The following is a 12215-nucleotide window of genomic DNA, read 5'->3' as shown; positions in this document are numbered from 1 at the left end:
AACGCAACACTCGTCAGCCGGACCCTTTGCAGCAGGACGAGGGCACCCAGGGCCACGATGCTGGGGCTGCCACGGCACATGAGCTGTCGGAGGCAGGGCCGAATGCTGAGGGCACCGGTGCTGCCTCGGGCACCAACCGCAGCGGCAGCCGGCACGGAGGGACACAGGGTGAGTGCCGGGGCAAGTGCCTGGCCCAGCCCCAGAGCCGCTGCACGAGGCCCCCCCCAGGGGAGCGGCCGTGTGCGGCGCGAGCATCGCACTCGCATCCATGCCGGCTCCACGGGCCGCAGAGACGAGCCCTGCTCCTCGCTCCGGCACAGCCCCGGCAGCCCAGAGGCACCGGAGAGCAGAGCAGCCCCGGCACTGCTCAGCACGGCAGGAGCACCACGGCTGAGCCGGGCAGGGCGCAGGCAGAGGCTGGCGAGCCGGCACGTCACCCTCTGCCCCAGCAGGATGGGGCTCGCGCTGCCCCCGCACCCAGGAGCCTGGCAGCCCCACGGGTGAGCCACAGAACCACCGAACATCCCCAGCTGGAAGGGCCCCCGGGGCCATCCTGTCCAGCCGGCCTCCTGCCAGGGACCGGGACACGCTGCGGCCCGGGGGGGAGAGCCCCGCAGCCCTGTGCTGGCTCTGCCTTCACGACTTCGCACCTCTCCCGGTGCCAAGGCACTGCGGGAAACGAGCAGGCACTGACGGTGCTCAGCAGAGACATGGATCAATGGCTGGCACGGGACTCGGACCTGGCAGAGGGGTGCCACGTCCGCCTCTTCCTCTGCAGGCAGGGCCAAGCCTCCCCTGCAGACGTCCTCTGGGCTCCCCCTTCCGAAGAGGACGGGTGCACGGGGCTGCGTGCATCCGCCAGCACGCGCTGCTCCAAACCAACGGGCACCGCTTGGTGTTTGCACCCGACGGTCTGGCTCCAGCAGATTACTCACCGCTGCAGTGATTCTCACCTGGCTTTGTCATTTTTACAGCACCACTTTTTTTTTTTTCTCCAAACAGGCGCTGAGCACGCCCTGCCTGTCCCCGCAGCACAGAGCGGCTGCTGTCCGCGGAGAGCAGCGCAGCGCCCGCTGCTCTGAGCTCGGTGCTCGATGCAGCCACATGAAGGCGTTTGCCAAGCCTGGGGAGCTCGGCCCAGACCCCACGCACTGGGGCAGGGTGGCTGCACCGCAGAGCACAGCACCAGCGGGCAGACACCCAGCCCGCGGGCACGCTGCGTGGCTCTGTCCTGCGCAGCGCGATCGGAAGCCGAAGGGACTAGCGTATCTCTGCTACCCTGCGAGAGCTGCTTACACAGCCTCTGACGATGAAGTGTCAGCGCTGGGCACGGTCTGGGCTGGAGGAAACCAAACTGCCCAGGTTTTGCTCAAGTTGGGATCACGCAGAGACCAAGGAGAGAAGCCCAAGCCACCCGGCAAGTGCTGACGTGAGCTCTGCATGGGAAAAGGAGTTCCGCTGCCACCGGGATCACTGCCACCCTACGTGCACATGCGTGATCCCAGGCTGTAAAGAGCTCATTAAAGGCTGGTCCCACTAATTTTACAAAGCCTGAAACCTTGTGCTTACACCAGCACGCAGCAGAGCACCAGCTGGCCCTGAGCAAGGCTGGGGCAGGAGCCCCCGGAGCAGGGGGAGCCAGCAGCACCCCGAAGCGCCCCGCTCACCCCAGCCAGGCGCGGGGGCCAGCAGCCAGAGGATGCTTGTTCAGAAGAGACAGAACGGCCTTGCAGACACCCACCCCAGGTGGGTGGCATCCTCCAGCCGCCAGGCACCCGCAGCCCAGCACCAGGCAGGACCGCAGCCCCGTGTGCAGGGGAGGGCTGGGCACACGCCGTGTCTGCGGCCCTGGCCCTGCTGGGGCTCCTCCTCGGCCACCGGGGGCTGAAAGCACCAACAGAGGACAAGACATCCACTGGGCTCAGCACGGCCGTGTCTGCGCGGAGAAGGTGGCGTGGCCCTGATGTGTTTGCTCAAGCAGCCAGTAATTTGGCATGACTAAGACGTGCTGCAGCCATCGACTTGACGAAGCCAGAAGCTTTGGTCTTGCCAGCTCCTCTCCTCACCCGAGAAGAAATTAGCCCCCTCCGGCATGCCCAGCCCAGCCCAGCGGAGCCGGCCCCCCGGGGGCAGCAGCACAAACCAGCACAGCAGGGCCCTGGCGCTGGGGCTAGGGAGCGCGTCGTTAACTGCAGCCGCAGGAGCGGCTCGTTTAACGCTTCCCAATTTAGAGATTCTGTTCCGCAGGAGGAAGCAAAACAAACAGCACAGACCCAGACCACAGCACCGAGGTCAGGCCTTCGTACCCAGCACGCTGCGGCCGGTGTGCTGCCGCCCAGCCGCCGGCCCGCAGGAACGCCGCGCGCGCCGCGAGGGCACCGAGCTGCACGTGGCGGGTCGCAGAGCCGCCCTCCGCCCCATACCTGCAGGGATGGAGGCTCCGGGGGGCCGGGCTGAGGCTGCTGCTCCTCCTCTCCCTGCTCTGCAGGCTCTTCGGTAGCTGAACACCCACGGTGCAGCTGACTCGCAGCAGGAGAGTCACAAACAGCGGCGCGTAGAGTCCCAGCACTGCTGCCCCAGACTCCGGAGCAGACATGATCTCATACAGAGCACATGTGGCCTGGAGAGAGAGCGCGGGAGAGGAGGCTTAGGCGGGGATCTCCCACACCACGCTGGTATCTGTTAGTAAATAACCCGGTGAGGCAGCAAGAGGGCTTTTTCCCTCTCCCGCAGCCCCGAGCCTAACGAAGCACCGACATCGAGCACCAGCACCATCTCCCCGCACCCCAAACGCGGCTCCAGCCCAGCCGCGGGGGCAGTCAGAAGCACTGCTCCCCTGGAAACCCGGGTGTCTCCAGCGGGGGACGGCGAGGCTTGAAGCCCGTACCTGGGGACGCGGAGCAGATCCAAGGGCTTGGGTTTTACAGGCAGGAAGACAACAGGCACGCCGCGTTTGCAGAGCCCTATTCCGGCCAATTTAAAAAGCCGTAATTACACGGCACAATATACAGGGGTGTTAAAAACAGAGCGGGGAGGGGAGGAATGTTTGCTTTCAGCGCAGCCGATCCTGTACCATCTGCATTTGGTTCTTCAGAGGAGGAGGAAATTTTCACAGCTGCTTTACTGCTTAGAAAGCTGCCAAGCTGGGTTTATTTTTCTGAAGGGATAAAATGCAAAGTGGTCTCCCTTGAGGATGGACACCTGAGAGGCTTTTTACGAGCCTGTGGATTAGCTCTAATAGGCATTACACAGCGATGCGTTATTTCCAGAGTCCACGCCTGGCACAACCCCCCCGAGCCAAGGAAATGAAAAAAGCATTCCAGGTGTTGGGACCGGCGGCCTCAAGGGGCTGGGGACGGGACAGGGCCAGCACCAGGACACTTACGGCCAGGGGCAGCGGCGTGGCGATGCGCTCGGACCCGCTCCCCAGCAGGAAGCACTTGCTCTCCTTGTACGGGACGTCCCTGTTCACCTTCTCCAGGAGCTGCTCCAGGATCTGCGAGGTGAGGGTGGGCTCGGCGGCCAGGGACCTCCACATGGCACACGTGTGGCTGGAGGAGAGCAGAGAGGGGAGTGCTGCTTTGGTGCCCCACACCGAGGGGCAGCAAGCACCAGCCCCCTCCCCACGCCGGCACCACCTGGGGCACGTCACCCACGGCGCAGATGCCTAGACAAGGAGTGTATCAAAGCCGGACACGGACACGAGCCACCCGGCTCCGCTCCTCCTGCAGCCAGCACCTCACTGCAGGGCAAAGCAAGCCCAGGGGGTGCGAGCCAACGAGGCAAGCCCTGGTGTGAGACCCATTGTGGGTGGCTCCCAGCAGCTCCAGGCGCTGCGAGCCAGGGGAAGCACGGCCAGTGCCTCCTGCGCCTTGCCCAGCCCAAACCCTCAGGGCTCTCTTACTACCGGCACCTGGAGGGGTCCTGCTTTGCCCCACGTGGTTTGCAAGCTGCCTGCCCTGGTACGAGCGGAGCAGGGCTTACAGAACGAGGAATAGGAGAGCCTCTGCTCAAGAGGGGGTGTCCTGCTCTGTACAGCAGCACCGAGCACCCAGCCACGCTCAGCTCTCTGGGGCCAGCTCTGCTCGTTCGCGCTGCTCGCGCCTCTAAGCCCAGCAAGCCCTCAGAAAGGCAGCTCCCGCAGCAAGTGGACGTGCTGATCCTTGAGCGCACAAAGGAAATTCCAGCAGGGTCTGATTACTGGGGTAAGGAGCCAGAAGATTAGCTGCAGCTTAAGTGAAAGCTGCTCCGAAGCCCCGGCACTGAGAGCACGTGCAGGCGCCGGGCCACCGCGGCAGAGCCGGGCGGTACCTGTCGAACGGCAGCGCGCTGCCCAGGAGGCTGGACACCACCACGCTCTTGTGCTGGGAGGCCAGGATGTAAACCGTCTGCTGGGCCGCCTTCCTGACGTGCTCCTCGTCCACCTCCTGCAGCTTGCTGTGGATGATGCTCATGATGTCGGGCACCTGAGGGAGGAGGAGACAGCAGCGTCCAGCTGAGGGCCAGGAGGTGCGAGCACCCGGGGTGACCACGGGGCACCCCTGCAGACGGGATGTGTTCCCCTTCCCCTCAATCGCAGCAGGGCTTCAGCACACGACCGAGGGGCAGACAGACCACCAGACACGGCAGCCAGTCTGCGGGCTGGGGGAGGCCTCGCCGCTCACAGGGCTCATGCAGAACCTCTGCGAGGCCAAGGATCCCCCGGGGGTGTCCCCCTGCCACGCAGAGCCAGGTGACACCGCCGAGCACCCTTAGGGCAATGAAGACCCAACAAGGGTGCGCCCAGCCCCTGCGCTGCAGCCCTCTGGCCCGGCGCTCGTGCTAAACCCCAGCTTCGACGCGGCTGGTTAGAGGAGCTCAGCGAGCAAGTTCCTACGAGGAACTCAAGCTGAACGCAGGGAGACACCTCGGCACTCACTGCAGGCTGTAAAACGCACGTTAAGACAAATAGGAAGTTCATGCACAGACCAGGCCTGGCAGCAAATTCCAGAGATTAAGTGCAGAGCAGCAGAGCACTCCGGCCCCAGCTGCGCGCGGGTCTGCCCCACGGACTCCGGGGCTTAGCATCAGTTCAGGTTTCAGGATCTGGGCTGGACTGGATCTGACCAAAAGGTGAGTCATGTAAGCTGGAGCAATCCCACGCCGGAGAGAGGCTAATAGGTAGTGAACAGGACTTTAGCAGAAGCTCTAGCGCGAAAGCAAGCCTGAGGAGCGGCTAGAGACCCGGTGTTTCCAATTACCGCAGGAGAAAGGGGGAGCTTAGCCCTAAAGGTAGTGGATTAGACAAAAAAGCCTTCTGTGTCCAGCACCTCTAAGCCCTGCAAGCATCCAGACTGGCTTCCCAGCCAGGAACCCTGGGCTCCCCCAGAGCTTGCAGAGGTTTCACAGGGAGCCTGAGCTCTTCTGGTAAAGTGAGCTCCTCTGAACTCCTCAACTCGAGCGAGAGCCAGAACGGAGCCGGCCTCGCCAGCAGCCACCGCCTCCGCACCACACCGCAGCCTCCCCGGCCCGTGAGGACGCGGGAGGAGAGCGCGCGCACACGTGCCCAGGGGAAACGGCAACGGTCAGGAGCAACAGCCCCAAGGAGCTCTGGGCAAGCGCTCCTCTGGCCAGAAATGCAACAGCAATAGTCGACAGCAAGTCCCTTAGGACGGGCGTTAAAGGCCTCCCTCCTCGCGCTGGGCATCACGCTCCTGCCCCTGAGCGCAGCACCCCGCCTGTACCAGCAGAGCCCCTCACCCGGCAGTCCGGCTGCAGGTGGGGCCACAGTTACAGGGCTGCATACGTGGTAAGGACACCAGGCAGCAAGACCCGGCGAGGGCTGCCCCTCCAGGGCTGCATTCGCCCCCGAGGCCGGGCACAGCTCACCTTCTCCTGCAGGACGCTCCCGCGCTCCTTGAGGAGGGAGTTGATCATGACGGTGGCTGCTCGGGAGCAGTTCTTGTCGGGGTCTGCCAGCCCCTCGAACATGGCGAGCAGGAGGCTCATCAGCTGGTCCGGAGGGACGCGCTTCCCGACCACCTAGAGGAGGGCGAGCGGAGTTAACGACGGGTTTCTGTCGCTCTTGGAGCAGACCGGGCCCGTCGATGAGGCTGGCAGGGCCTGCGTGACGGTCGTGCTGCTGCGGGTGGTGGCGTGGCTGCTCCTTGGCACGGAGCCCTGCAGGAGCCCCTTGGAGGCAAGAGGCCGCCTGCCCCCAACAACCTGGGGCTCCCCTGGAACGGGCTGGGACAACCCAACCACACCGGTAACCCTGCTCCAGCCACCGCCCTGAGGACGGCCCCCAGGTCTCATCCGGACCTGCGCGTGGGACAATCAGTAACAAGGCTGGTAGGAATAAGGATCACTGGAGCCACAGCATCTGGGGGATGGCAGCCCTGCCAGGACAAAAAGGGATTACCAGCCCCTCTACAGCTACAAGCCCTTCTGGAGCAGTGCCTGCGGAGATCTGCGCAGAAGGGGCCACCGGAGAGCTCGCAGGAGCAGGGTGCGCACCCCTCCATCACCACCAGGCCCCTGATGCTGTCCCCGTCGTTCAAATCCCAGTGGTTTGAGCATGCCACACGTGGACCAGTGGCTGCCCCTCACTGCTTCACCAACACCAGCACCACGCTGGGAAGGCGCCGGGAACCACCACGTGCTGCAGCTGGACACAACCAGCGGCGGGGCCTCGAGGGCTGTGCTGCAGCCAGCAGCTCCCGACGAGGAGCACGATGCGCTCAAGTCTCCATCCCGGGGCACGCTGGGGCCCCGTGCAGGTCTTATGGGGCTGAGACAGAGTCCCTCCCCATCAGCGTGTAGACAAGGACAGAAACCACCTCCACTAACTACAGAAGGTGAATTTTCGATGGTAGCACCGGGAGTGCCGATGGCTGAAGAGCCCAGGCTGCACACCAGGCCTCTGAACGGATGCACCGAGCCACAGCACAGCGGGGCACTGCGCCCCTGGAGCACCTGCACGGATGTCCTTGTTGGGGCCCTCGGGCCCAGAGGGGACCGGCAGCTTCCCCACGGGGCGAGATGCCCTCAGCATCCCCCGGGCTGCCCAGGAGACCCGTGCAGCAGGGCAGGAGAAGAGTGAAGTGGTTTGGTTCCTGGGGCGAGGCCGGGGCTCCCCAGCAGCCCTCGCCCCACGTGGCTGTTCAAAACCAGCCTGGCCCAAAGCCTTCTGCAGCTCCAGCACCCTGCGGGGACCGGGGCCGTGCTGGCTTTGCCCTGCCTTACCATGGCAATGTTGTGGCAGGTATGGAAGAGGACGGTGAAGTCGGGCTCCTCCAGGCCTTTCTTCAGAGCCTTCAGCCCCTCCACCATCTCATCCGTGTGATCCCGGGCGAACCCTGCGTTCAGAGGCAGCGTTCAGTTCGCAGCCCTCCTCAGGCTTCACACCCAAAGGGGACCTCCAAACGCTGCAGAGCGCTGGGTGTTGCTTGCAGCTGGCCCAGTTTCCAGGGAGGAGCTGAGGATCTGAGGCTGCTGCCAAGGCCCAGAGGTGCCTGCCCTGCAGGGACCCACTGCCCTCAACGAGGGGACCGAGCCCAAGCCCCTCCAGCGCCGCACGGGCGCTGCTTTCCCTCCGCGGCCGCGCTCGCAGCACCGCAAGGGGAGGACTGACCTCTCCCGGCGAGAGGAGGAAGGCCAGGCTGAGGGAGGCTCAGGACCCTGCTCCAGCTGCGCTCCGGCGTTTGCAAGTGCTTTCGACACCCAAACACGAGTCCTTCACCCACGCTCCCCCCAGCCCCGCGGCCGGCCGCCCCGCAGCAATCGGCACCCGCAGGTCCCCCCCCAGCGGACGGGGTCCGCACCCCCCGCCCGCGCGCCCACCTTCGTAGCACAGCTGGATGTACAGCAGGCAGTAGACGCAGTCGACCGCGTGCTGGCGAACGCTGGCCAGGGAGTCGGAGCAGCGCGGGGAGAAGAGCGCGATCAGCACGCCGAGGTTGTAGAAGGGGATGACGGTCTGCGGGGAGACAACCGCGGCCATGCTGGCGGGGGGGAGCGCGGGGCCGCCGCCAGCGGTGCAGCAAGCACGCCCTCGCTGCAGCACAGCCCAGCGCCCACCCCAGGAGGGACGCACGCCCGATCCCAGCGAGGCAGGGGGCAGCGGGAAGGCGGACGTTCGAGCACCGCGTCCACTTACGCTGACGTTCAGTTTGCCCAGGTAGAAGTCCAGCAGGGCAGCGCTGACCTCGACTGCGCGCTGGCGCTCCTGCTCCTTGTTAGACTTGATCCAGGGTCCTAAGTGCTATGGGGAAAAGCACCAGAAAGGAGAGCAGGAGCTCTGCATTGCACAGCCAAGATGTATTTCAGCGCAGCCACCCGTGGCACTCGGTCGTGCTGCGTGCCCAGCACCTAGAGGACGGGGGCTGGTAGACCCGCGTCACACGGAGAAGCGAGGACTGCAGGCTGCACCTACCGCAAACATGTCCTGCAGCCCGTGGGGGGTCAGGTTCCTCTGCAGGAGGCTCTTCAGCAGGTCTTTGAGGGCACTGAGGGTGTCACCGTACAGTATCTAGGGAGGAAAGGCTGATTACAGGCTATGTGAGCCCCGCGCCCCATCCCAGAGAGCCAGGCTGGGCACGTGAGGAGGGATCTGGGCATCTGGCGCTGGGTGCCAAGATGCAGCCACCTCTGGGTTGGGAGGAAAAGGCAGCAGGGACTGATGCCCAATTTGACAAAGCCACCTTAACTGGAAGCACTAGGTTAGCACCACGTGGCTGCAATCAGCACCATGTGCCAGCACCTAGCCAGAGCGGAGCCCACCAGCACAGATGCTCCAGAGCACGCTTTCCAGAAGGGAATTTGGTCCTTCTCCCACCTGGGGATAAATTCCAGCAAGCCCAGGCTGAATGAGCCCTTTGAAGATGCTTATAGTTTCCTTCCGGGACTTATTTTGGGACAAACTCCAAAAAAATAAAAACTACAAAGCTTCACGGGGTGGACGGGAAGGAGGAAAGGATTATTAACGTCAACATTTAAGCCAGGTGCCTGCAAACACGAGCAGGGGACAGCCAGAGCCCAGCTCCTGCTCCGCAGCTCACCTTGGAGGAGCCGCAGTAGCAGCAGGCGATCCTGCGGAGCAGGGGCTGCTCTGCAGCCACCCGGCAGCTGCAACAACTTCATTAGCAGCATGTTATTTTCATTCATTAAGCACTCAACCACAACTGAGAAGCAGCTGCAGCCTTTCAAAAGCTGGTTATGTAAAGGCCCCTTCTACCCCGCAGGGTTTCCAGGATCATTTGATTTTTTTCCTCGAGGGACTTCATGCTCTTATTAGCAGCATTTGGACTTGCTGATAAGCACATATTTTCTCACTTGCTATCAGTGCGCAGAAGGGCCAGGCCTTTTCAGGAGATAACTGAGCAGAGGAAATGGTGCAGCTCGCTTCCCCCGAGGTGCCCAGCTGAATTGAAAGCAGCCTTTCCCACGGCCGCGCTGCAGCCGGGGAGGTGCTCGGGCAGCCGGGGGGGGGCACAGGGCCGTGAAGGTGGCGGGGGGCAGCGCTCGGAGCGAACAAAGCCGCGTCACCCCGCTCTGCCACACCAGCTCCGTGCCCGGGCTCAGGCAGCGGGGCAGCTCCCCGCGCCCAGCCCGCACCTCCTTGTGCGGGGCATCGCCGCCGATCCCGTCCCTCTCCTGCCCGGGGTCCGGCGGCAGGGCGAGGACGCTGGCGAGGCAGGTGTCGATCAGCTCCGTGCGGTCGGGGTCGCTGAGGTGGGGCTCCAGCACGCTGCTCCGCCGGTTAAGGAAGGGGCACTGAGCATTACAGGGGGCCTGTACCCGCGTAAGGCAGCAACGGGGATTTTAACGTGGATTCCTGCTGACCTGGTGCCGTGCTCGGTGGCACCAGAGGCAGGCAGGGCGCTCTCTGTATCTGTGTCAGGGCTGTGACGCGTTCAAGTATTTTTAACCGCGGCGCAGAAGTCAGCTTTGCGCAACCGAGCGCGCGGTGCCCTTGGCTCTGCTCTGCAGCACGTTTCCTGCAGAGCCCAGCAGAACCCAGCCCAAGGGCGGCGAGCCGGCGGCCGTGCGAGCCAGGCTGCTGAGCGTGACCGCGCCGCGTGCCTGCGCACAGCTCTGCCAGCGGGCCCACGGGGCAAACGGCAGCGCGGGGCGAGGCTCCGCGGGGGAGCACAGCCCCGGCTTCCCCCCGAGGAAGGATACACCAGGTAAGTGCAGGTGACCATCGCCCGCTGGCGAACCGGCGTCCGCATGGCATCCAGCGGTTCTGCTTTGATGAACTCCTGGAACAGACCAAGGGGACGGTCGCATCCGCTCCCCGCCTGCCCTGGACACGGGCCAAACGCCGCAGCGAGCGCTGGCCCCGCGCCCAGCCTGCGCAGACCCAGCGGGCAGGGTTTGCTCTCACCACCATCTGGGCCACGAGCTCAGCTTTGCGGGAGAAGACGAAGTCCCCGCACTTCCCGCCGTTGTAGATGGCTTGGCTGATCATGCAGATGCTCCGGATGAGGCACAGCTTCAAGGTCAGGTCCTGAGCACAGAAGGCAGAGTGAGAAGCCAAGGCCAGGCTCCCTGCACAGCCCCAGCTCATCAGCCCACCCAGCACCGGTGCCCCCCCCAAGAAAATCAGTGCCCAGGCTGGGCACAAGGGCCTGATCTGTGCTGCCACCAGCACGTGGGCTCAGCGCCCCGGCTCCTTATCCCCGTCACAGGCTCTGAGTGACCAGGGGAGCAGACGGGCACCGTCCCTGCCGGCCACCCCCCCGTCACGGGCTCACCGGGAGCCTGTGCCCAGGCAGCGTGGGGAAGGGGACGGTGCCCCAGGGCCTACCCCTCCCTGGTGCAGCAGCACCCTGAGCGCACAAACCCCGAGGGCAGCTCTGAGAGGCGAAGCCCTGCGCCTCACAGCCCTCCTCCTACGCTGCTCTTTGTCCCGAAGGAAGCGGTGCCCATCCTGGACCAGGCAGGCTCCGGGTCCCCCCGGGAAGCTTGGCGGGCCGTGACCCGTGGAGCAGGGGACCGCCGGTCACGCTGCCTGCCCGCCAGCTCCCGCCTGGCCTGGGCTGTCTGCGGGATTAACGGCCTCCGGAGAGCACCGGGGCCAGGGGGCGGGCAGCCTGCCTTCGGAGCCAGGAAATGGGATAATGGCTATTAAGGCCTCTTTATGCTCCTGGACGTGCGCAAGCTGAGGCAGGGCCCCTCGCCCCAATTAAAGGCGCTCCCCTCGTTCCAGCCCTCCGCGCCCCGCGCCCAGCTGAGCCCAGCAGGCGGGGGCCGAGCCGCAGCGTCCCCGGTGCGCGGGGGCAGAGAGACAGCAGAGGCTGTTAGTGCCAGCAGGAGCCCAGAAGGAAAACACATTAGTGGAGCCCGGAGAAGGAGTCTCTGGCCTGACAGCTTAACTTCAACGTGACAAATGCCATTTTTGTTGTTCAGCCTTTAAAATACATAAAATGCACGTATAAAAATACGGCGCCCCGCTCCCCCCAGGACAGCGATCTGCGTTTTAATATCTGATTGATTGATTGATTGAATGATTGTTCCGGGGGGAAGCAGGAAAATGAGTTCAGGGAATTTTCACTGAGCTGCGGGCTGCAGCTGGGTCTCTGGAGTCCCCAAGCGTCCCCGGCGCAGCGTGCGCAGGGGGAGGCGGGGGCTGCCCTCGCCGTGGGCAGGGGGCCGCGCACCGCTCCGCGCAGAGCCAGGAGCGCCCTGGGCACGGCCCCGCCGCCCACGGCTGCGAGCGCAGAACCCGGCCCCAGAGGAGCTCCCATGGTGCAGGCAGAAATCCTGCGTGAGCGCGTCCCTGCGAGCCAGAGTGCTCAGGGAAGGGCCGGGGCAGGACGGGTGCAGGCTCGGGTTCTGCAGTGAGTGCGCGAGCTCGGCTGCAGGCAGCTGCGGGAGGCCGGTGCAGCCGTTGGGCAGCTCAGCTTTTCACCCCTGCAGTGACACATTTTCACCTACTCCTCCTGTCCTGCCAGAAAGGCATTTTCGCTTTCCCTCTGCTGTGCGTTTTGGCACTTCCAGGCAATGGCTCCAGCAGCAGGGACCTGCCCGTGGAGCCCCGGGTGAGGAGCAGCAGCTCCCGAGGCTGTCCCAGGTCCCCAGGGGCAGGGGACCACTGCTGCGAGCGCAGCGTGGGGCTGCTTTTGAGGGGAGCCCAGAGCAAGAGGCAGGCAGAGACAGCAGGAAAGAGCAGAGAGGAGTTCAGATTTAACGCCTCACACTGTACCTTGGTTTCTACCTTTATTCCCAGAACC

General features: G+C 64.5%; 1 protein-coding gene across 15 annotated transcripts in view; it reads right to left on the bottom strand.

Moving 5' to 3' along the window:
* MROH1 (maestro heat like repeat family member 1) overlaps nucleotides 1–12215 on the bottom strand; it is a 48860-nt gene that overhangs the window by 15315 nt on the left and 21330 nt on the right. For 7 of the 15 annotated variants that reach the window (XM_083826353.1, XM_083826360.1, XM_083826354.1 and 4 more), the window contains exons 22-33: nucleotides 12188–12214; nucleotides 10367–10489; nucleotides 10162–10241; nucleotides 9595–9727; nucleotides 8414–8509; nucleotides 8138–8242; nucleotides 7822–7957; nucleotides 7225–7337; nucleotides 5869–6021; nucleotides 4312–4466; nucleotides 3386–3551; nucleotides 2424–2620 (exon numbers count right to left, since the gene is read on the bottom strand). In XM_083826353.1, the coding sequence (XP_083682479.1) occupies nucleotides 2424–2620; nucleotides 3386–3551; nucleotides 4312–4466; nucleotides 5869–6021; nucleotides 7225–7337; nucleotides 7822–7957; nucleotides 8138–8242; nucleotides 8414–8509; nucleotides 9595–9727; nucleotides 10162–10241; nucleotides 10367–10489; nucleotides 12188–12214 (1484 nt within the window). Of the gene's footprint in view, nucleotides 1–2423; nucleotides 2621–3385; nucleotides 3552–4311; nucleotides 4467–5868; nucleotides 6022–7224; nucleotides 7338–7821; nucleotides 7958–8137; nucleotides 8243–8413; nucleotides 8510–9594; nucleotides 9731–10161; nucleotides 10242–10366; nucleotides 10490–12187; nucleotide 12215 lie in introns of all 15 variants that reach the window. The other 8 variants (XM_083826350.1, XM_083826359.1, XM_083826357.1 and 5 more) reach the window with 3 other exon arrangements.

The sequence above is a fragment of the Anser anser genome (genome assembly GCF_964211835.1).
Source record: "Anser anser genome assembly, chromosome: 2".
Taxonomy (NCBI): domain Eukaryota; kingdom Metazoa; phylum Chordata; class Aves; order Anseriformes; family Anatidae; genus Anser; species Anser anser.
This window is presented reverse-complemented; position numbering and strand designations above follow the sequence as displayed.